The 24,368-nt window shown below is 36.3% G+C and overlaps 1 protein-coding gene across 1 annotated transcript; it reads right to left on the bottom strand.

The window, feature by feature from the left end:
- Window positions 1–6,308: 6,308 nt before the first annotated feature.
- Window positions 6,309–13,856, bottom strand: LOC142358390 (tetratricopeptide repeat protein 38-like). The gene is made up of 3 exons (XM_075409796.1): window positions 13,613–13,856; window positions 7,987–8,601; window positions 6,309–6,937 (listed from the first exon to the last, which is right to left on the bottom strand). The coding sequence occupies exons 1-3, from the start codon at window positions 13,854–13,856 to the stop codon at window positions 6,309–6,311; spliced, it is 1,488 nt and encodes a 495-aa protein (XP_075265911.1).
- Between the last annotated feature and the right edge of the window lie 10,512 nt (window positions 13,857–24,368).

The raw sequence follows: 24,368 nt of genomic DNA, 5'->3' as shown, positions 1-24,368 counted from the left end.
TCAGCATGTTTTAACTGATTTTGATATCTCTGGAAGTGTGAATGAATTCTTAGAAAAATGCAAATGCATTCTATAAATGGTATTCCTCGCGACTGATTTCTAGGAATTTTGTAGAAGTAAACCATATTCGGTATCCCGTACGACCCCCACTATAAATCATGGTGCTAAGATTAGTATTGTATCTTGATTTTTCGCACTGATAATGAGTATAAATAGGGCTGATTTTTGAGCCGTTTTCTTAACCCAATTTCCTGATTCTTAATTCACTGCTTATTATACAATCCTCGTTATTCTCAGCGGTAATAGTCTTTCCTTAGTTTCGATTTTTCTAACTTCTTAGGATTATTCGATAGAGTCGGTGTAGACTCAGAGATCGAATAGAGAAATAGAAAATAGTTAGTAGACTTTTTGAGAATACACCTTGGTTGAATATAACTTTGATTTAGTTAGGAATAAGGTCTGTGGTAACTTTGCAATCTTTAATTTCTAAGTCAAGTAATTTCTTAGAGTTATAAATTGGCATTAAACCAGAACTTAACATGTCTATCTTAGGATACATAGGTGGTTTTACAGAGATCAATCACTATTAGGTTAAGTTAAGATTTCCGGGACTTGGACTTGGAGAAGGGAACTACAGACGCTTTCGAGACGAGTGCTTCTGAGAGTATTAATCGGCCGCGCTCCTTTAGGAGACTGAATAGTGAAAGCCACTCTGAGGTCGGGGCTGCCTGATCGTTGACGACTTGGCGAGCTAAGTTAACCCATGTAGTATGGAATGGCGAACCTGGTAGACATTGTCACGGTCTGCAGTAGCCTGAAGTACATGATGGGCAATGTCTTAGTGTTCTATTCAAGTTGATTAATACTCGGCTGGTTGGGTTGTGGAGTGAACTACGACGAGCTTCCCTTCATCTTCACACTTAGTAGTTTTAGGATCTTAGATTGATCTCTTAGTATTAAATAGTTGTATGGGAACTTGGTATACTTCTCAATTATAGTGCCACCTATTTCATAATTGTTTTCTTTTCCATATATTTAGGTCTTAGCTGAGGTTAGACAACTCTCAATCGAACCTTATAATTACTGTTTAATACAAACGACTGCCTCCAATCTGAATCTTAGGAGTAATAGAAGGGCCTGGTATAACCCTTTCTGTTATTTTAGGATAATAGGCACTCGAAGTTACCACTACTCTAGTTCTCTGTTTTAGCGAAAATTTAGATAATTACAATTGTTGGGATTTGAATAAGGAATTTCCCCCACCCCAGTTTTTTTTTCAAATTCTACAGAAAGGAGACTAATTCGGACCCAAAAACTTCCCCACAAGGTCATCTGAAAAACAGAGCATTATTGAAAAACTCCTTTAGGAAAATGGGAATTGTAATTTTGGATTGCTATAAAGTTTTCTCCCAAAAACAAAACAAAATCGAAACAGATGGAAATTTTTCGAAGCACAACAAATTTTTGATCCCATAAAGCCTATTGGCACTCTCCACGCAGGATTTAAATTTCTTGAGATTTGGTGGGATTTATGGTCCCCTTGTAGCTTCAGTTGACTTTGACTTATTTGTCTGCCACTTTTTTGTCGGATATTTATTTGGATTCACAATTTGGGGCTCGGGTGACAGTTTGACTATGTTTTTCCCATCCAGAGCTGCCAGTCTCAACTAAATCCTCTATTTCTCCTATCGTATTTGTGGCTCTGAATTTGTTCGTTACACGAAGGGCTCAATAGAAAGTAGTGTCTTCCGAGGTGTTGCTCAATTCGTTCTTGTTAGAACGCAAATTCTGGTTGTTTGGTTAACTAGTTAAAACAGGTATACTTTATTAGAAATTTAAACCAGGATCTGCTGGATGAATTTTACACATAAGAAAATCAACTGAATATTTAATTGAAAACTGAGGATACGATTTATGGTCAATTTACAAGTTTCAACTGGAATTTAGATTACGTTTTCTCACGAATTGTCTGACAACTGGGTAAACAAATTTAGAAGAGATGAACAAATTTAAAATTTTCTTCCGCCTCAGACAATTAATCATGTATCATGTGATAACTTGCAATTAAACATGCAATTACAAGTTGGTGACGGGTTTCTAAATTTGGTTCAAATAAAGTAGTAAAATTTTAGAGATCAAGTCAACAAATAAATGAAGATTAAATCAGATCTAAAGTGAATGGCAAAACTATAAAATGAGGGGTTTGCACTGCTCAATGTACCACACGATCAATGAATATACGTACAATTATATCAAACTCCATTCCTGTGAAGTGAAATTCTGATAAACTCAGTGTTCTGAAACGCCTTGTCGGGATCTGAGAACTTAGAGACTAGAGCATTAAAGCATTGCTGAGACTAAAAAATTAAGGATCATTTTATCCTTCACTTAAGTTAGCTTGCCTATGACAAAGTTTTGTTCGTTTGTTTGGGAGAACTTGGCTCACGTATGTGATGAAAGTGGCTCGTCTATGTTGCAGAGTTGGTGCGTCTATGGGGCCGTTTTTGTCTTGTCTATGGGGCAGACTTTGGCTGGACCGTAAGTACTGATGCGTTTATGTTGCCCGTTAAAAAAAATTCCTTGCCTGTGTATTTTTGAACGCACCGTACCCCCTGTGTGCGCTCAAAAACGGTCTGCGTCATAAACGAGGACCTCAACCTAGGAAAACCTCACTTTTTCAAATCATCCCATAGTCGAATATATTGTCAGCAGTTTACTGGTTTTTTATCCTATTATTGTGCTTCAAACAAATCATTAACACAGACTTTCAAATAGTGTTAAAATATACAATGCTTCAAATACGGGTTATACAGAAACTAAATGTAATATTACTGCTAGCATTTCGTTTTTAATTACTATAAAAATTTGAAAAACTCTTCTGGATGGGAGCGTTTATACACCAAAAGTTTATGCAGCTAAAAGTTAATACAACCGTTTATACAACCAAAAGGCTATGTACACCTGAATGTTTTTAAAAAGCATTACATAGAACAAATAAAACAACATTTGGAGTTCAAATTTCTTCTCTTATAAGAGGTCACTACATTTTTAGCTTTTTAACGTCTAAAAGGTGGTCTATATGGTTTTTATATTGGTTTCTCACAGCAACTGCGTCAATTTTGTTCCAAGCTTCTGACAAATTTTAATCTTAATTTTTCGTAAAAAATGTCTGTTTCAGTAATCGCAAAAATTTTGCATAGAATTTGGATCTGAAGTGTAAACCGGCCAATGAAGTACTCTCTTGTTTTTCCCTTGCAAAATATTACTGATAGTCTTTGATTTAAACGGCGGAATTTTATCTTGTTGAAAAATAAATTCCTGAAAAAGCATTTTCTTCTTCGTAATTATTCAAAATTTTAATTTTTTTTGATCACCTAACAAATACTTTCCGTCCAAGGGCTTGCTTTGCACACAAACACATAAGTGATTGTTTGCCCGAACTAAAAATTTCAAAAATTCTCGTACCATTTCTTTGAAAAACTTCGAACAATTCTGTTACCGAAGATGCGCACTCCAGATTTAACAGGAAAAACCACTTTCTGCTACCAAAATAAAGAATTCTTTAGTATATTAATACACCGTTTCGAACCAAAACACTTGATTTTCTTATTCAACTGAACTTTTTTCAGCAATTCTTGTAAGAACACCATATTCTTTGAAATTTGTCCTCTAGAAATTGTACCAAAATAAAGCGTTATGATTTACTCTAGAGCGCTCCAGTGAGGTTTTGGGAGTTTTTATATCATCGTTGACTAACTTTTTTTAGATTTTTGTAGGCAACGTTACTAAGTATACTGTGCACTAGATCTTGATTTCAAGTTGAGTCGTTTTTATATATTGGCTGATGAAAATCCGACATTTCTCAGCGTAACAACTGGTCAAAGAGTGGAAGATCAAAGCGTTTCATCCAACTTTTCTGTGTAAACGGAGAAAATAAGATTGATATTTCTGTTGAAACTTCTAAATTTCAAACCTTTTTTGCGCCTTGGTTTAAATCATGCTTAAGAAGAACGAATTGTGCTTTAAAATCAGAAATTTTGCGGTGAAATGCAGTTTGGTACCATAGTGCATTTTAGTCACAATTTTTGCAACTTAACTTTCATTTTTGGGAGCGTGGCGGGCAGGGGTGCTCGCTGTTCGTTCATTTAATTTTTAACAATAGATTTGATAATAAACAAGACCGCTGACACAACAGGAGACACCAAAGAGCGAAGACTGAGTTGGAAACACAAGCTTAAGGTGCCTAAAAAAATGCTCAGGCTTGGACACAAAGTCTGTTCGACACTCCATATTGAAAAAATAAGGAAAGGTACCAGACTAATAGTTTTACAGTGGTATCTCTGATCTGTTCACGCAGCCTGACAAACAAAATCATATAAACAGATTGGGCTTTTCGCACTACGGTGCAATTTTTTGATTTCTAGTTAATGTTTGAATCCTAGTTATGCTGTATGTTATGTGGACTACGACATTTGACTGAAACAACCAAGATGCTCAAAAGTGAGTCAGTCAGTTAAAGCATTACCTGAAATTTGAGTGCCATAGAATGCTTCTTGTCACTCAATTACCCAACCAAAAAACAACGGAAATACGGATGCAGCGAGTAAATAACCTTTGGTATCATTAACCCTAGTGATGAGTGGATTCAAATCTTGAAAGAATCTTGCAAGATAATTCAAAATTTGCAAGATTCTTCCAGGTAAAAAAGTAAATTAGGGTACTAGTGATTTAGAAAACACCTTTTGGACAAACTATTGTTTATTAAACAAGTTGCAAAACCAAAATCAATGGAAAAAATTTTAGCCCGGATTCAAAATCTTTCAAGAGTCTTGCAAATTCTTGAATTTAGAATTTATTTGTGTATTTTTGGCAGCTAAAACTAACTGAAAAACAAATGATTTGGCTCTCACCAAAATTTTTGATCAGCGGAACGGATTCTATTTGAATTTTTTTTGAATACCTTTCGAATGTCATATCTTGCAAGAATCTTGCAAGTTTATTCCTAAAGTTTGAATAAAAATTTTTAATATTTTATATTTAGTGATTTATTTAATCTGACTTTTGTCGTTTTTTGTTTTGAAGAACTGTGTAAGAGCGGATTTTTTACCGTACTGTATCAGTTCTCTTATATCAGTAACTCCCTCACTGCCGGTCCCATGCCCGGAATGAAAAAGGAGGAGAGAAGAACCACAAAAATCATACCAGAGAATCTCAAAAAATCAGGTTTGAACTTGACTTCAGTGGATTTAGATTTTCCGACAGTTGATTATCTATTTCAGCGCTACCAACCACAGAAAGCAGACAACTAACCAGGACAAAAATGTGCATTCGAAATCCTACAAGATTCTTACAAGACGGATTCAAAATCTTCCAAGAATCTTGCAAGACGAATACAAATTAATATAAAAAATACAACAGTAATTAGATTTCATGCAAGATTCTTGCAAGATTCAAAATTTTTTCATCACTAGGGATTCATTTCTATTCTATGGATTTCTACTTCAACTGTAACCAACATTTACCATGTGGCCTAACAAAGTCACAAGATTGTAACTTATACCACGACAAGTTTGTTTCCATTGGGATTCAGAAAGCCATACCTAATCAAAAAAGCGTTGAAGCAGAGCTTTATTGGTAATCAAAAACGTTGAAATGAACTTGTACTGAACTTTATACAAAAATACAATAACGACGATCCTTGTTAACTAGATTTTTTATATATTGGCGTAGAAAAACCTATAGCAATGCTATACAAATTTAAAATGCACGTGGGCATCGTGACGTTTTGGGTAGTGAAAATGCTGACTATTGACGCGATACCTCACCAATTTCTTCATATTCTGAAAACAATTTTCAAATTGTTTCTTCAATTACAAAATTCTTCTAGTAGTATCTAGTCTGAAAGTTTCTAGAAAACTCAGATTGTACGCATTGAAACTTACCAATATCCCAATGTAAAACTGGTGAACTCAATCCCAGTGTCACAACAAATAAAGAAAAAAAATTTTATGGACCAGAACAATTTTTCACAGTACTTTCTATAATGTTTAACGGGAAGGTAAGTTCGTTCATATGATAACTAACTTATGATAATACTCATTTTGTGATACATATTTTGAGACAGGGGCCAGCGAAATTGAGTTCAACAATTTTAATATCGGACGATTTTTTGACCAGGTAAGTTAGTGTTATGTTTAGATTCTCAAAATATGGTCTGAGATTGGCATAAATTTACCCAACTAGCTGAAGTTTTACTTCAAAGTTGCGGCATTAACCTACTTTGATGTTCAGTAAAAAATATCTGTGATTCACTGACATTCATATAAATTAAAACACAATTTTTGACTGAGCAGTTGATATTTTCGTTCCGAAGATGGAGTAAGAGCCCTGTATGCAGCCTTCTGATTTAGCAACCCGAACAATTTCCTATCCATTTCCTCCGTTTCCATCTTCTCCACGCAACTGTAAGTTAGTTTGTTGAAAATTTCGCGTTGAGTTTGACTTCCGCCAGCCGAAAACATTTCATGTGCAACGTCGTAGATCTTTGCAAATGCAGTTGAATAATCTTGATAAGAATACGCATCAAATGAATCCATGACTGAAAACCCAAAGTTTTCATACTTTCTAACAACATCATGATGATTGAAATCTTGAACAAAAGTGTTGACCGATTTCTTGAAAGCCTTCAATGTATCATACTTTTCAGCACCTATCATTGCAGCCGCAAAATGAGCCGCGAAGAAAGCAGGACCGTGATTGTTCATTTTATCGCCAACTTTCTCGAGAAGTTTTGAGAATGACGATTTGTTCACAGTATGATTGGCCATTTTCATAGACCACAACAGACCACATGTGTCGCTGAGTGTAGACATTTTGTCAATAGAGTCAATTATTTGAGTCTCAACAATGTCTAGCGCTTCGTCAAATCTTCCGAACTCTGAAAAAACAAAAAAGTGTTTCACAGATCGGATGGTATTCTGAACGAGGTCTGAATATGCTACAACAGTTATATAAACGGGTACCTCTAGAACGCATGGCAAATCTTTTGATTTAAATTTATTTAAACTTGGTTGTGAAATTTTTGTTATATATATATATATATATATATATATATATATATATATATATATAAATATCTTTGGCAAGAATTTATCGTTGCTGAATCAGTTCGTTTTTAAGTTATTTCAGCTATTTTGTCGCTTTTTCTGTCAATCGGCAGTTGTTTGTTGCATGAGAACAAACTGTGTCGAATGGTTTTTGCAGGTAGTTGTTTTGGAGTTGCTCCTCTCATTGAAATTTTTTATCAAATTCCCTGTCAACTTTTGTCGTCAGTTATTTTTCCATTGTTAATTTGTCTGTTATTGTATAAAATTGATTAACATAAAGAGTTATGAGGCTGATTATGTTAGTTAGGTTTGTCAATTTAATACTCCGAGTCGTTTCCGGTGTCATTGTTAAGATCTGTTCAAAATTTTTTTATAATTTTTGAAGTCAAATTGGAGTGATGATTTTGGTCACGCCGAAACAGGAAGTTGAATGAAGAAGCGAGTGGTTTTGCGGTGTGAACTTTTTTCTTTTTAATTTTTAAGTAGAGCGTAAAACTGTGTATGAGCTAATATTGGCTTTCTTGCTAGTGGTTTTTTGTTCACATGAGGCATTTTTGGCTCGATTTTTACTGTTTTTTCAATTTTTTTGATAGAATAGTTTTCGAAATGGTTTGCCCACTCCAGCCATAGTCCATTATAGGTCTATTTTTTGTTTAAACAATGAAAATTCTTTTGAAATGTATGTCCTGCTATGTTTTTATTAATTGTAGTGAATAAAAATCATTCACCTCAAACCGCTTTATAAGTTGTGTGATGAAAATACTTATGCTTTCGTTGCAATTAACAAAACTCTCTACATTATGAGTTGAAAACTCAACCCGGGTTCTCTTGAGTACCCTAATAGCTACAAATATAATAATTAACATAAAAGTGTTCAAACCTGCCTGTAAGTAGGCAATGTGAAAACAATTGTGCACTCCCATGGCTGTGTTCTCATAATATTCCAAGTTGTCCTCCATCAACTCCAGTGCCTTTTCCGCTTTTCCAGTATATTCTAGAGCGTGACAGAGGTTGTGAATTGTCAAGGGGTGTTTTGATTCCATATCAAAAGCTTTGAGAACCATCTGCTCACCACGTTCAGTCGAAAATGTTTCTATTAATGAGAACCCGAGCATGCTATCGACCCAATATTTGTAAGGGTGATTGGCGTCGTAATAGGGCACGACTCGGCTGAACATATCGCGAACTAATAGTTTATCAACCGAAGCTGACATTATCGATTCACCGATCAGGATAGCTATGAGATCCATGGGATACAGTGAGAGCATGTCAATGAGGATCTTGCAACCTTTCCTCGCCGATTCATTTCTGATTGTGCAAACGGCATTGTACCATCTCTTCTCCCAATCTGTAACTTTATCCCCCAATTTCTTATAAATTTCGTCACATTTGTCCAGACTGACGCCGCTTAAATCTTCAATCAATTGAGACGCGGCTACGATCAAGTGACCAGCAAAGCACTCCGGGTCCTCTTCAAAAATTGAGCTAAAAATTTCTGCAGTGTTCAATTTAAAATTAAGCATTGAATCAGTTAGCCGGTTAAAAAGTGCAGGCAGCTTTATATTTGGTGAAGAAATGTTTGCGGCAAAATCAAAGGCCATTTTTTGTAAATTTAGTTCTTTTTAGTTAAATTTTTAGTTGATACAATAAAGTATTACAGAATGATTCGACTTTTCTCGTTTTAAAAACTTATGATAACTTAGCAGTGGAAATTTAGTTCAGTTTTGCCATACGATTTACGTTCGAATCAAAAATGAAGAATATAAAACAAAATTAAATTGAATTGAACTCTTAGCCAACTAATTAAATTTGGCTAAAATTGGCTTCAAACAGCAGCAAGGTAGAACAAACTTTTGAACAAATTATGTTCCCGCAACTACTTAAAGAATGCGATTTTTATATAATCTATAAAACCTCGTCAAATATTAGTTTTGATCGGATCGTCTTGACAAAAAATTATTTTCAGCAGCAAAAGTTATCTTGGAACTTTCTGAGATAATGACGTTTCTAAATTGAAGTGAAAATAAATGACCAGAGGTTTGAGGGTTTAATAAAGAAAATTCATTGATTACCAACATGCATTAATAACAATGCTACAAATATTTTTAAATTAGAAAAATTGATACATTTATTGCGATTCGTATCTTTTTTCAACTTTAAAGTGACAGTAACTGAAGAGATATAAAACAACCACAATATTGCTCAATACCAAAAAAGTTTGATTATACATAAAGCCTGTAAATAATTAATTATCATAGAGTAAGACGTTATATTATCCAATTGAAAATAAAAGCTTTTTTGAAAAATCAGCTCAACTTTCGAAGAATATTCAATTTAGCGTGGAGTCTCGGTTAATGATGTAATTTTATAGTGTTCGAACACTGTGAGACAATTATGCTTTTCGGCAATGTATGTCAAGCTGAAAGAAAATTTATGCATATAAACATGCCCATAACTAGGGCTCGAGGATCAAATAAGTTTAAATATCAAAAGTTGGATAAGTTCGTAGTAAACAAGGAGGCCCGGTAATGTGCGTACGCACATAAGGTTCCGACCCCGCTCATCCACATTCTTGATTTAATTGGCTACCAAATGATGAAGAGATAGAAAACTTTCAAAACCATACATATCGCTCCATATACAACCAATGGAATACAATAATGTCACCATAGAGGGCCGATTAACGTTATTGATAACAGGACTGCTAGAAAGGACAATAATAAATATCAAACAACAAATATTGCTAACCACCAAAACTCGATTTCTATAATAATAAAATTACACCAAAATCAAACTCGCATCAGATAAAACCTAAAAACACATTTCAACCTATACATCATTAGAAAAAATATTGGATCTGTCCTCAATGCGACACGTTAATAGGTCGACAAAAAGAGCAAAGATGAGCGAAGCTCAAAAATACGTTTCTTTTCTTGAAAAGAAATAATTTCGATGAAATCCCTAAAATGTTCATTTATATCTCCATATGAAGCAATTGAGACATGTCATTATCCAAAGTTCAATTACGCAAAATTTCAAAGCCAATTGTTACCTACGATTATTGTTTTAAATCAAAAAGAAAACAAAAATAATATAAAATTCACAAATTAAAAAAATCTCAAATGTTTTATCAAATCTCATAGTAAGAGTAATAACAAAGCCAAGAAACAAACGTTTGAAGCTAAAACCGTTATAGAGATTAAATTATAAGTCACTGGAAACGGGTTGTGACCCGTGTTTACAGAGACTGAGCTATTAACCGACCGAAAAGTTATTTAAGAAAATGACGAAGCTCAAAAACCCAATTATTTTTCTGAAAACCAAAAATTTTTAAAAGTCATAACAGACTAACTTAAGATTTCAACAAACAGCTATGGATTGGGTTGCAATACCTAAGGAAGCCAATTGGGCCTGTTAAAAATGACACTAAGTCACGACCTTACGAAATGAAAATTATAGGAAGAAGCCAAAACCTGAAACAATTTTACGAGATCACACTCTTCAAGGCACTATAAATATGAGATGTTACCTGCAAGAACTGTAAATTCTCACTTTGTCTTCTTTTTAGCATCAATAAGTCTTCCTTATAAAAGGATTACGTAGACATGACAACAGAAAAGACCCAGAAAATGAACAGTATAAAAGCCTAAAAATTTTTATGAAATTAATGTGCGAAGCAATCAGTCGCAACGTATAATCCAGCGCAAAAAATTGTTTGAATAAAAAAAAGTAATTGAGACTTCTAATAAGTGAGGTTGAGCTACACGGTTACGAAAATGAAAGCAAAAATGAAACAGTTGAAATTTTTTTCTATTATTTCAATTTTAAAGTCTTTAAAACAAACAGCTGTGAACTGAAATCTTTAATTAAGTTGAATTTTACGTCCAAGGGATGCAATCGAGATCTATTAATATTAGGTATATGGCGTATAGCAACAAAAAGAAAGAAAAACATAGGCAAAAACAAAAAAATCCACACAATTTTGCGTGGTAAATTTTTCTCAGCCCAAAAAGCATACACTATATATCAAAAGCAATTTAAAAATCAGATACACTTTTTTCTAACGCTATGCTTTTTCCCTACTATGTTTTCCTTTAATTGGACTTGTCAATAATACGATAATTTGACAAGAAAACTGTTGCGGCTGCTCAAGAATCTCAGCGGAACTGATACATCACAACCTAGTTCTCGAATTATACGCCGGCCTGGTTGTTCACTGGAGCCGATTGTCTAATGATCTCGCAGAAATAATTAGTCGATGGGACGTATTAAAGGACTGCAACTTTAATTTTCGTGATTGAAGTTAAGAAAATTTTTAAAGATAATCTATGTCAAATCTCGTGCTGAAGTTTGTAAGGCTTCAGCCAAAGTTAGTTAACTTGCCAGCTTCTTGTGAATAAGCTCAACTAACTTAAAACTCGCAAGATCTTAAGATCTAACAAAACTTAGCAAAAGACTAAAGTTGTTAAAGAATCAAAATTTAGTCAATCTCAGAGCCAACTGCTCTGTATAACAGTTTCTAATGGTTCTAAATACAATTCGGTTTCACTAATCAAACAACTGGTTTAAAGTAAGTAATCAAATATTTGTCATTTGTAACATCATCACTAGTGGTTTCTGATTGTTTAATCAAGATAATGATTTAGGTCATTGTTTACATAGTAAATGTCAAATTACTGCAGTATTTACTTTTGTTGACATAAGCACGGATGGCTTTTATGTGGCTGTAAACACCTCGGATGTAAGGTATTTGACCTTTAGTGGTCATCTAAAGTGTCATAACATAAACAACTTAAGAAATTTAACAAAAAATAACAAAATATCAAATAATGCCAATTTTGCACCATATAAGTGCTAATAGCCACACTTGTGGGTCTGATGCAATAACGTTCATTAGGTCCATGAGTAGCTTACAGGTAACCCTAACCGTGTGCGATGACCTCGGGTTGCTCAGGTTTGCCCTTCCAAAAATCGGGGAGGGTGTGTACAGATTTTTGGTCCCAACTTGTAAAAATTTTCAGTTTTAACCATTTTTGAGTTTTGACTAATTCTAAGTTTTTTCAGTTTCAAACGTTATTTCTGGCTATCTGATGGCTTTTCTAGCTGATTTGAAGAGGCGCCAACATCGCCGACCCTGTTTTCGATCTCAGAAACACCATCGTAGAATACTGCCGCTATCTTCACGACTGGCCGGTTTAGCTCTCCATGTGCCATTTTGACTCTCGCTGATCGCACTACACCGTCGTTACCAGTGAAGATCTCAATGATTTGTCCCAGTTTGTACTCACAGGGCTTCAGAGAGTCATCTACTAGCCATAATAACTCGCATTCTCTCAGGTTTCGCATATGTTCTTTTGACCACTTCGATCTCTGGTTCCATTGTGGAAGACATTCGCTAGTCCATCTTTTCCAGATCATGTCGGCATGTGCTTGAGCCGTTTCGAATGATTTTTTTCAGGTCACTGTAGCCCTCCCTGGAAGGCTTGAATGGTGCACTTGCGCTCTTTCCTCCTAGCAAGAAATGATTAGATGTGAGTGCTGTCAAATCTTTTGCGTCGTTACTTACTGCTGTCAGGTGTCTTGCATTGAGTGTTTGCTCCACAAGACACATCGTTGTGCTGAGTACCTCTTCAGTGAGGCTTCAGTTGTTCCAGATTGCAATCATGAACTTCTTGCAACTTTGAACCAGTCTTTCCCAGATTCCACCAAAGTGAGGAGCTCCGGGACGATTAAATTTCCAAACTATCTTTTTCTGTGCTAATTCACTTTCAATCTTAGCTTTGTTCCACTCGTTCATGAATGCTTTCAGCTCATTGGCTGCTCGAACAAAGTTTATTCCGTTGTCACTGATGATGGTGTTCAGGTAGCCACGTCTTGTAATGAATTTTTTCACTGCAGCTAGATATGACTCGGTGTCCAATGACTGTGCACCTTCGATGTGCACTGCTCTCGGTGTCAGGCAAGTGAAGAGGCAGCACCATCTCTTCAAGGTATGTCGTAGTAACTTCACTTCAAAGGGTCCGAAATAGTTGACTCCGTTATGGGTGAGTGGGAACACATGTTCATCAAGTCATTCTCGGGGTAGGTCGGCCATCGGTGGGTGGATTGGGTTGGCATTTCTGTGTCTCCATTTGAAGCACCTCGATTTGATTTTCTAATGCATTTCTTAATCCGATGATCCAGTATTCTTGTTGGAGCAAGTTTCTCACGTATTCTGTGCCCTCATGTAGGTTGTCTCGATGTGCTTTCTCCAACAGAATTTGTACAACTGGATGTTTCGCGGTTAACAATATTGGATGTTTTCCATTGTAGTCAAGGTTTGAATGCTTCAGTCGGCATTTCACTCTAATGGTTCCATCTTCCTCTATGAAGGGTGGCTATGTTGAATGTTTTGGAGATTTATTTGCTGTTTGCTATCGACTTTGAAACATTCAGGAAGCTTTCGTTTTGAACAAATCGAAACAGTATTTGTTCTGCTTGATTATTTTTGTCTGCTTTGAGGGTACCCCTCTGCTTCGTCTTGAACCTCTTGCATGAGGCAAGGAAGTTTCTAATTCGGTTGAAGGCACTGTATCGTCTCCAGCCAAATAGTTGGTCTAGTTTAGTTTCTGTTGCTACAGTACTCGTAACTTGCTCGGGTTCGAGTTCGATCACTTGGCACCACGGCTTTGGCCAGTTTTCGTGGCTCTGTTGTAGCCATGGTTCTGATGTCGGCATGGTTTTCGACACCTTTGACGTGTCTCGATTCATCCCTCGATGAGTTTTCCAGTGTTTCCGCTGCTCTGTTCGCAACGAACACTTGTTGTTTCTTGTGCGCTTCTTGTAGTCACTGCAGCACTGTTGATAAGTCGGTCCAATGATAGACTTTGTCAATTCTGACATCATGTTCGCTGAGTATCTGCTTTCTGAGACAAACTTCGGAAACTGCCGCTTGGAGTTCTACCTTTGGTACTGTCATGTGTCTGATGGGTGCCACACGACTTTTTCCTGTCACATAAGTGAGTTTCAACGTCACCTAGTCTTGCATATATGCGACGATGCACATCACTTCTTCTGAAGCGTCTGTGAAAATGTGTAGTCTCAAGTTTGAACATCCGTTTCCGATACAAAGTCGATTAATTGACATCGTCCTTATTTCTCTCAAATCAGAGCATCAATCAGAGTCACTGCTGAGACGAAGGATTGGACAATTCTCTGTGTTATTTTTGCTGGAACTTATTGCTAAGTTCCACGACAGACAATGAGACTGTCTGTATCCACATTCCAGTTGAGTCCTAGGATTGAAGATGATTGTGGTTCTGCTTCGATAGTTTTCAAAACTTTCGTTAACTTGTCTGTCTCTGGGATCTGCGACTTGACTTCATCGTTATTTGTTATCCATTTCGTCAAACTGAAACCAGCTTTAATGAGGATATCTCTGACTTTCTGTTTGATTTCGACTGCTTCTTGAGGGGTTTTGACTGACTTTAGGATTTCGTCCTTGTAGAAGTTTTGCTGAAGAATTCTGACGAGACTTTCGTCGTTGACTGCATTACATTTGGTCGCTTGGTGCAAAGCGTAATTTGCACAAGTTGGCGAGCTTTTAGCCAAAAAACGTTTCGTGTGCCCACGTAAGATTCTATTTTCTGCTCTGCATCTTTTCACAAAATAATTTGTTCGGGACAGCGATTTTGTGACAGCGATTTGAAGAAACATCGCTTCTATGTCTGCTGATAAAACTATTGGGTGTTATCGGAAGCAAAAAATGATTCCGATCAGACTCTGCAGCAGGTCTGGTCCAGATAGAAATTTGCCGTTCAGGACTGGGCGTTTTTACTTTACAGCGTGCGTTGCATACTCTTCTGACTTATTCAGGTTTATGCTGGTTTATGAAAGGACGATGTGGTAAATACCACTGCAGTTTGTTTTTGGTTTTATTCAGTTCGGTTTGGTCAACTTTCGGAACGTAACGAGCATTGACATCCGTGTCGATGGTCTCCTGGTAGCACTTTTTAGTGTTTCGTCTTTCTGCAGGCGCCGTTCTAGAAACTTGAGTTGCCCCATTGCTGAGTAGAAGATGTTCGGTAACTTCACTTCGTCCTCTCGCCACAGATGTCCTACCTCATATCTTTCACCGTTGACTCGTGTTGTTTGCTCCAACATTTTGATTGCTCGTTGTTCCTCTTTTTAATGGCCGGTGGCATTGTAGTTTGAAGCGTGGGACTCGATATCCCACCATTTACTCGACTGGTTTGCTAGTTTAACATCTGCAATTGATGTTGCTGTTGTGGCAAGAGTTGCTGCCTGCTTCGCTGGTAGCGGACCACTTAAGGTCCAGCCGATCTTTGATTTCATTGCCCATGGCTTAGATTTGTCTTGTGACTTCTTGAATTCATAAGGGTGATGAATGTCGTAACAGTCTAGTTCAAGAATCACTTGAACATCGTTTAGATTGTAGCTCTGATTTGGCAAGTTCCTCAGATTTGGGTAACGGTCCTTCAATTCTTGCAGCTCCACAATTTGGCCAACCAACTCCAGTTTCTCATGCACATAGAATTGCACTGTTGTCAAAGGTTGAGTCTTCTCATGCACTGAAACAGCTATTGGCACTATTTCAATCTTGACATCTTGTGCGCCATGGATCCCTGCTACTGATAAGGACGCTTTTCGGCCTTGAATTTGAAGTTCAGTCTCCACTGACTTGTCTACAAATGAAATGGAGGAGCCTGAATCACACCTTGCTAGTACATTTAGGCTTAAGTCTCTGTTTGTCAGCTTGATTCTCACCACTGGGAGTCCTCCTTGGGTGATGTTAGTTGCTGATGCCGTTGTAGCATCAGAGACATTCTTTGTAGTATCCTTCTTCGGTAAGTCGCTGTGCAACAGTTTGTTCTGTCACCTTCCGCTGTTGGGTACACTGCATGCCCTGCCTTTGCAATCCTTCGACATGTGACCTGGTCTCAAACAATTGAAACACAGTCGGAACTTCTGGACATGCTCTCGTCCTTCATTATTTACTTTCAGTGACGTGAATTTTTCACACGTCCAAATAGGGTGTTGGCCATCTTTGAAGGGACATTAGAAATTTTTGGGTTTGCTTGACTCTTCAGCGTTTGAAGCAAAGGCACTCGTCTTCGGTTTATCACGGCTTTGAAACCTATTTCCGTCAAACGACGAGCTTGTCTGTGCTAACAAGATCTCCTGAGTTAATGCTTTGGAGGCAAGCCATTCTTTGTAAATGATCAGGTTGCCTCTCAGTAGTCAAAGATCTTGCGTATGCTGCAACCACTGTTCTCTCAGTTGCGGCGAAAGCTTTCTCGTTGTTGAACTTAGCCCTCATTCTGATTCTAGGTCGGATGTGTATCCAATTTGAGTTAAGATATTCACCACATTTGTAACCACATTTGCAATTTGACAATGCTCGTAGACTCGTCGTGCCGAATTGGAAGATGAGTATGTATTTTCTTGAATTGCGCGTTGACTATAACATCTGAAGTTTCATAGTTCTCACATAGTATATCCCGAGCATGATAGTATGATTGCGGGCTGGATCCGATTCCCGATATTGCTGCTTTGGCTTAACCCGTTAGACTGGTCTTCAGTTATTGCATCTTTTCCGCATTGCTGATTGATTTTTGATGAACAACAACATCAAAAAGACCTGACCACTCTGGCCATTCCAGTGGGTCTCCTGAAAGCCCAGTCAGTTTTAGTTTTGGCAAGTCAATGGCACCACTGCTTGGTACTGGTTGGTAATTGACTTGGGAAGTGGTTTGATTCATTGTGCTCCTGTTTCTGCTCTCGGCAGACCTGTTACGAGAGTTGTTAATGGGACTCTGACTCCTGTTTCTGTCTTGAACTGCTGACGTTCCCTGCTGCTGAAACGTAGTCCTTGTCAACCGCGCTGGTGGGTCCGTTACTCTAATTGATGACGGATTTCTGGTTTCTTGAGAATGCTCGGTTCTGTCAGTTGCGTTGAGAAGAGTCCTTCACCCGGTTGGAACGGCGGGGAAGTTTTCGGGTAGCTGCTGAAACGTTTGTGAACTCTCTCTTGTGTGACATTCGTTGGAGGGTCTATAACAACGTTTGGAGATAGTGGTCGTCTAGGGACAGACTGTTGAGCACTAATTCTGCCCATCCGGCTGTTCTTTCATGATTGCGTCTTGATCCAACACTTTCTATCTCATCTGCCACTGATCCGGATGCCCGTGAGCTTCCTTTGATCAAGTTTCAGACGTCTTTGTTCTTCGTCGGCCTCTGCTTTCTTTCTTTCGTTTTCAAGGGATCGCTCATGCTGTCGAAGACGCAGTTCGTCTTCTTGTTGTTGAATCTTTACACGTAACTCCTGTTGCTGTTGTTGTTGTTGTTGTTGTTGTTGTTGTTGTTGTTGTTGTAACTCTTGTTCGCTCTACTGTTGTTGTAAACGTAATTCTTCTTGCTGGCAACGAAGTTATATTTCTTCACGCTCCTGCTCTAACTCCAACTGCCGCTCTCGCAGTCGCTGCTATGTTTCCTTCTTAGCTCTTAGTTTTTCGAGCTCCATTTCATCTATCTGTCGCCTTCTCGATGATCGCTAGTTGGCGATACTGGGTTGTTTTCGGCTTCCGTGTGTAGCAGAAGGCCTGGAAGAGACCTCCGCGTTCCCTTCGGCGTTTTCTATCGCTCCATTTCATGTATCAATTACAGTTTTTTTGGGTCTTTATCACCAGCCGATGTTGATGAAACTAACGACGTTTGATTTCCACTCTCTGCGCTTTGCTGATATTGCTTTAGTAGGCCTTGAAAATAGATTTTAATCTCACATAAACTTTTCAACCAATCCGTAGCAAGATCTGATTTCACAATTTGTATAATTGCTGCGTGACTTGAATCTAATTTCGTTACTATTTGTTCCAGTTTACTGCACAAAGCTTGCTTGCGTGAGTGGTCTAAATTTTCTGATCCCAACTCTTCTTCCACTTTTTTTGCTTCTCTATAAAAACGATTCACATTTTTTCGCCATTGTGTAGAGCCGCAAGGTGTGTTTTCGTGGGTTGAAAACGCAGTTGTGATAGTCTTCTATTTTTCTAAGTTTTGGTATTTGTTCAACCAACCATTTGTGTGTATGCTTCTTTTCGCCCAATTTTTGTTCGGTGTCGCCATTGAAACTTTCTAAGTACTTTGACTTCAAGTGTTGCCTCTGCTGCTTTCTGTTTTCCTTAAGATCATCGTACGTCTCGAAGAAACATTGATATTTTCCAGAGGTATTGGTTTCTTCTCAGCCAAGTGAATTTTCACATCAGCAAGGTGTCCGTCAAAAGTCATCTTGCTCGTTTTCTAGCTTCTTGAGTTGGCCTGACATCTTGTAGTCAGTCATTTTCCAATGTCTATCGGGGCTCTTTCCTGCCATCGTAAAGATTTCGTTCTAGTCCACCAAATTGAATCGAAGATTTGTTGCTGTTCGTGTTATTGTTTTTGTCCGGGTCGGCGGACCAATTGTTGCGGCTGCTCAAGAATATCAGCGGAACCGATATATCACAGCCTGGTTGTCAAGTTTTACGCCGGCCTGGTTCTTCACTGAATCCGATTGTCGAATGATCTCACAGAAATAATTAGCTGCTCGGACGTATTAAAGGACTGTAACTTTAATTTTTGTTGATTGAAGTTAAGAAAATCCTTAGTGATAATCTATGTTCAATCTTGTGCTGAAGTTTAAAAGGCTTCAGCTAGTAGCTAGTATTGTTGGTAACTTCTCGTCAAGTAAGCTCAACTGACATAAAACTCGCAAGATGTTAAGATCTAGCAAAATTTAGCAAAAAATAATAAAATTGTTAAAGAATCAAATTTTTGTCAATCTGAGAGCCAACTGCTCTGTATCACAGTTTCTAATCGTTCTAAATACAATTTGGTTTCAGTAATAAAACAATTGGGTTAGAGTAAATTATCAAATGTTTGTCATTTATAACATCATCACTACTGGTTTCTGATTGGTTAATCAAGAAAATGATTTAGATCATTGTTTACATAGTAAATGTCAAATTACTGCAATATTTACTTTTGATGACATAAGCACGGATGGTTATTACGTGGCTGTAAATGCCTCGAATGAACGGTATTTGACCTTTAATGGTCACCTAAAGTATCATAAAATAAACAACTTAATTAATAATAAGTAAATTAATAATAAATAATTAATAAGAAATTAATAATAAATAACAAAATATCAAAAATGCCAATTTTGCACCATACAAGTGCTAATAGCCACACTTGTGGGTTTGATGCAATAACGTTCGTTGGTTCCATGAGTAGCTTAGAGGTAACCCTAACCGTGTGCCATAACCTCGGGTTGCTCAGGTTTTCCCTTCCAAAAATTGGGGGGTTGTACAGATTTTCGGTCCCAACTTGTAAAAATTTTCAGTTTTGAACATTTTTGAGTTTTGACAAATTCTAAGTTTTTTCAGTTTCAAACGTTATTTCCTGCTATCTGATGGCTTTTGTAGCTGAGTTGAAGAGGCGCCAACAGAAACAAAATTATCTCAAAAATATAAAAAAAGTTGAAAAGGCGTAGTATCAAAACAAAGAGGCCATTATTTGAAGATGAAACCGTTACGGAAATTAATATATAACCCACAGAAGTTTGGTTTCTGTCTGTTTTTACTAAGACTGCACCCGACGTTGAGAGAAATAAGATAAAATAATGGCAAAATTCAAAAAATTAATCGATTTTTTTAAACAAAAGTTCTCAAAGTCATAAAAGGCATTAGATAACATCTGAAAGAATTGTCAAGTTTGATTTATACCTCCTTTAATATAACCCGATCTGTGACTAGGGTCAATAAGTCCTTGGGCTACGAAAAAGATAATAAATGAAAGCAAAACTCAATAAGTACAGTAAAAAAATTTTACGAAAACAATTGGTCAGAGCCATAAAAGACTTGCGCTTAGCTATGAAGCCGTAATATAATCTCGGTTGGCCTGCAATTCTTGTAAGTAAAAAAAATTACAAAGAAACTTTTGCATTTCGGAAACATTTTGAAAAAAAAGTCGCGCCCCATTAAAATCTAAAATTTTTTATTGTAAGGATCCGTGGCAAGATCAAGATCAATTCAAATGTTGTTGCGGGTCTTACAAAATACTCATTTGTTCAATTGGTTGCGATATAGATCAATTTTTAACAAAATTTTTTAGTTTGACTGAAATAAAAATGCATTTTGTATATTAATTTAGTTTAAATTTGCAAAAAAGACAATACTATTTCTCCAGAAGACTCTCAAAGCCAGTGGGTGTACATCTAACTCGTCTCTCGGCTTCAAAACGAATATCGCCACAGTTTCAAAGTATCTGTTTCCGACAATTTAAAGCAAATCGGCTAAAAAAAAGCAAATTTGGTCCCAAAAAAGCCGATTTTGGAAAAATTTAGCCTAAAATCTAGCCAAAGACCTCAGATCGTACAATTCAGCAATCCTCCTCTATTTTTAGAGACAAAATTAATAATACTGCAGCTAACAATTTGAACAATATCTAGCAAAATTGACTAAAATTAGGTCAAAAATACCGAAAATGTGAATAAAAACTGCTGAAATACGTCTAATATTCCCAAAACTTTAAACCTCGATAACTCCCTGTAAAAAGCGAAAATTGAAAAAATCCTCTTAATTCCATATTCTACGCTGGACGAGCTGTATAAAGATACCACTCACAACTCTCTACCATGATTATATCGATCGGCCAAAATTGTCTGAACAAAAAAGACCATTTGAGTATACAGTTCCTCCCCACTAAAGTGGGTCGGAACAAAAAGTTCTTTTTTAGTAAAAAATGGTGTTTTGCACATACATGAGAAAATTTCAGTTTTTATTTTATACACACTTAGCTTCGAAACTGAAGATTCAACTGATTAAAGGCCAAAAGTCTTTTTACTATCCTTGTTCATTTGGTAACATTCAGTGATTTTTTTTAAAAATCTGAAAAATTGAAAATGCAAAACCATGAAAGCTCCTGATACTTAAACTACTCTGAAAAAAATTGCCATGTCCCGCATTAGTTGGCATTAATGAAATATTGCAACTATATTACAAAAAAAAACGAAATATTGCATGCGAACATAAAAATCCTAATTTGTTTAAAAATGATGCTTAACTCAACCAACAACGACAAAAGAATAGTAATCTAAAAAGTGAGGTTCTTTGCGCCATTTCACTTTGTCCAATTTTTATGAAAATTTTCTTTTTTGCCTAAGATAAATAGCCAAGAAATGATAAATAAGAAAACAGAAGTTTTCGAGTTCGTTTTATGTCTTTTAGAGTTTTGCACAGAATTTCAGCTTGCTTTGGGACAAAGAATCTTTGGATATCACTTCGAACTTCACAAGCATTGCGTCGGCCCACGTTGCAAAGAGGAAGTATTTAGAACAGACAGCTACTTGTTGACTGCAAACGTCTATTTAAAAATCAATCCGCTCGAAATGAACTCAAAACTTCTATCACATTTTTTCAAGCTAGTTATATGTGAATAATATAATTAAAACCTTAAGTTTTAATCCTGGAGAAAATTTTTCTACATCTGAATGCATAGCAGAAGTTACGTTTTCTTACCTTTGATGAGCGAGAAAAGCTTTTTCATCTCTAACTTGGTCGTGCTTAAAATGACATCAAATTCAAACATTAGGTGACTTATTGTTCCGACCCCACTTGTGGGGGGGAGGAACTATACACTCAAATGGGGTTTTTTTTCAGTCAATTTTGGCCGATCGATATATTCATCGTAGAAAAATGTGAGTGGTATCATTAAAAAGCTCGTTCAGCGTAGAATTCAAAATTCAAAAGATTTTTTTGAACTTCGTGTTTTTCGAGGAGTTATCGAGGATTGAAGTTTTGTGCGAAAACGGGATAATTAGCATGATTTTGGTCACATTTAGTGTAACTTTTCTTCAAAATAAGATCTTTTTAAATAAAAATATTAATTCAAAATTTGATTTCAAGCCACAAAATCGATCAATTACGAGTCCCTAATAGACGAAAGGCGATTAAAAGTCTAGTTATGGTCTCATAGGGAAGTTGACTATCAAAAAAATTAAAATTATTTTTTTTGGAGCTCTTTTTTTTTATAAATTTTTGATATGTTTTTTGTTTTCTTACGGCACTAGAGACTAGTCACTTCTCAAATCGCGGTTCCGTTAATGACAAACCTGATTTACAGTCTAATGAAGCCCAATGAACAAAAAAAATTGTTTTCAGGGAATCGCTCGTGTATTTTTTTGGCTTCGACTCATAGTTTTCGTAATTTCAAATGAATTTTTGATTTCATTTTGAGGTTTTACTAAATTTTTGGAGTCCTATTGCCTAGACTTTTTGACTATAGGTGCAATAAGTTTCGTAAGGAGCAATAATTGAACCTATCTAGAGCTTTGAGTGGACAGCTAACGGCTGTCAAGACTTTAAAAGTGATTTTTCGAGAATTTTTCTTAACATTAACCGACCCTAAACTTCTTTTCGTGAACTGTAAGTCAGTCTCAGTAATGAAAAGATCCCCTTCCTTTCTACTGCAACCAAAAGTAATCTGGTTAGTGGCTCTGTTTTCTAACTATTCGTTATATGACTTCAATGCCACAAGATTTCAAAATTAAGAAAAAAAAGTTTCGATATTTTCTTATTATTGGTCCCTCTTGAAAACATTTTACATTATCCTGATACTGATATCTCCCAGTGGTTTAGAGAAACTGTTCAATGGATCATGGTTAAAATTTTCAGAGAAAAGCTTATGGTTTAAATGGCTTCGACACTTTTTTTCTCGCACTTTTCTATTGAATTTTTGGTTTTTGCCTGTGTTTGCTGTTGTTTCCATAGTCATAAGACCTATTGTAATGTCTTATTGATTAACTATGCACGGTAATTATCCTTTTCCTCCTACCGAGGCAGAACTGAACATAATAATGGACTTCTGTTCAAAGCTATTGATTTTAATGGCTGTTAGGACTTTAAAAAAATATTTCGAGAAATTTTTTTTTAACATTAACCGATCCTAAACTCATTTTCGTGAGCTGTAAGTCAGTCTCAGTAGTGACAGGATCTCCTACTTTTCTACTGATGCAAAAATTAACCTGATTAGCGGTTCCTTCTTCTAAGTATTAGTTATATGGCTTCAATGCCACAAGAGTTCACAATTTAAAAAAAAATGGATGTTCTATATTATTGTTTCCTCTTGAACACTTTTCACATTATCCTGATACTGATACCTCTTATTGGCTTAGCAAAGACGTCAAGTGGATCGTGGTTGATTTTTTCAGAGGAAAGCGTATGTTTTAAATGGCTTCGACACTTTCTTCTTGCACTTTTCTATTCAAATTTTGGTTTTAGCCTGTATTTGTTGTTGCTTCCATAGCAATAAGACTTATTGTGCTGTCTTATTGATTACCTATGCAAGAAAAATATCCTTGTCCTCCAATTGAGGCATAACTGAGCGTATTTATTAATTTTCGTTCAAAGCCATTAATTTTAATGTCTCTTAAAACTTTCATTTTAATGATTTTTCGAAAAATTTTTTTAACATTAACCAGTCCTAAACTTCTTTTCGTGAACTGTATGTCAATTTCAGTAATGAAAGGACCCCCTTCCTTTCTACTGCAACCAAAATTAATCTGGTTAGTGGCTCTATTTTCTAACTATTCGTTATATGACTTCAATGCCACAAGATTTCAAAAATAAGAAAAAAAAGTTTCGATATTTTCTTATTATTGGTCCCTCTTGAAAATATTTTACATTATCCTGATACTGATATCTCCCAGTGGCTTAGAGAAATTGTTCAATGGATCATGGTTAAAATTTTCAAAGAAAAGCTTATGGTTTAAATGGCTTCGACACTTTTTTTCTCGCACTTTTCTATTGAATTTTTGGTTTTTGCCTGTGTTTGCTGTTGTTTCCATAGTCATAAGACCTATTGTAATGTCTTATTGATTAACTATGCACGGCAATTATCCGTTGCCTCCAACCGAGGCACAACTGAACATATTAATGGACTTCTGTTCAAAGCTATTGATTTTAATGGCTGTTAGGACTTTAAAAAAATATTTCGAGAAATTTTTTTTTAACATTAACCGATCCTAAACTTATTATCGTGAGCTGTAAGTCAGTCTCAGTAGTGACAGGACCTCCTAACTTTCTACTGAAGCAAAAATTAACCTGATTAGCGGTTCCCTCTTCTAATTATTAGTTATATGGCTTCAAAGCAACAAGAGTACATAATTTTAAAAAAAATGGATATTCAATATTATTGTTTCCTCTTGAACTCTTTTAACATTATCCTGAT

The sequence above is a fragment of the Convolutriloba macropyga genome, unplaced genomic scaffold (assembly GCF_964194025.1).
Source record: "Convolutriloba macropyga unplaced genomic scaffold, txConMacr16.3 SCAFFOLD_807, whole genome shotgun sequence".
NCBI classification, from domain to species: Eukaryota; Metazoa; Xenacoelomorpha; order Acoela; family Convolutidae; genus Convolutriloba; species Convolutriloba macropyga.
This window is presented reverse-complemented; position numbering and strand designations above follow the sequence as displayed.

Coding starts and splice junctions, on each gene's coding strand:
- LOC142358390 (XM_075409796.1), bottom strand. CDS start 13,856: ATGAATCGAGACACGTCAAAGGTGTCGAAAACCATGCCGACATCAGAA. Junction 8,602..13,612: donor GTTCAAGACGAAGCAGAGGG/GTACCCTCAAAG, acceptor TGAACACTGCAG/AAATTTTTAGCTCAATTTTT. Junction 6,938..7,986: donor CATTGCCTACTTACAGGCAG/GTTTGAACACTT, acceptor TTGTTTTTTCAG/AGTTCGGAAGATTTGACGAA.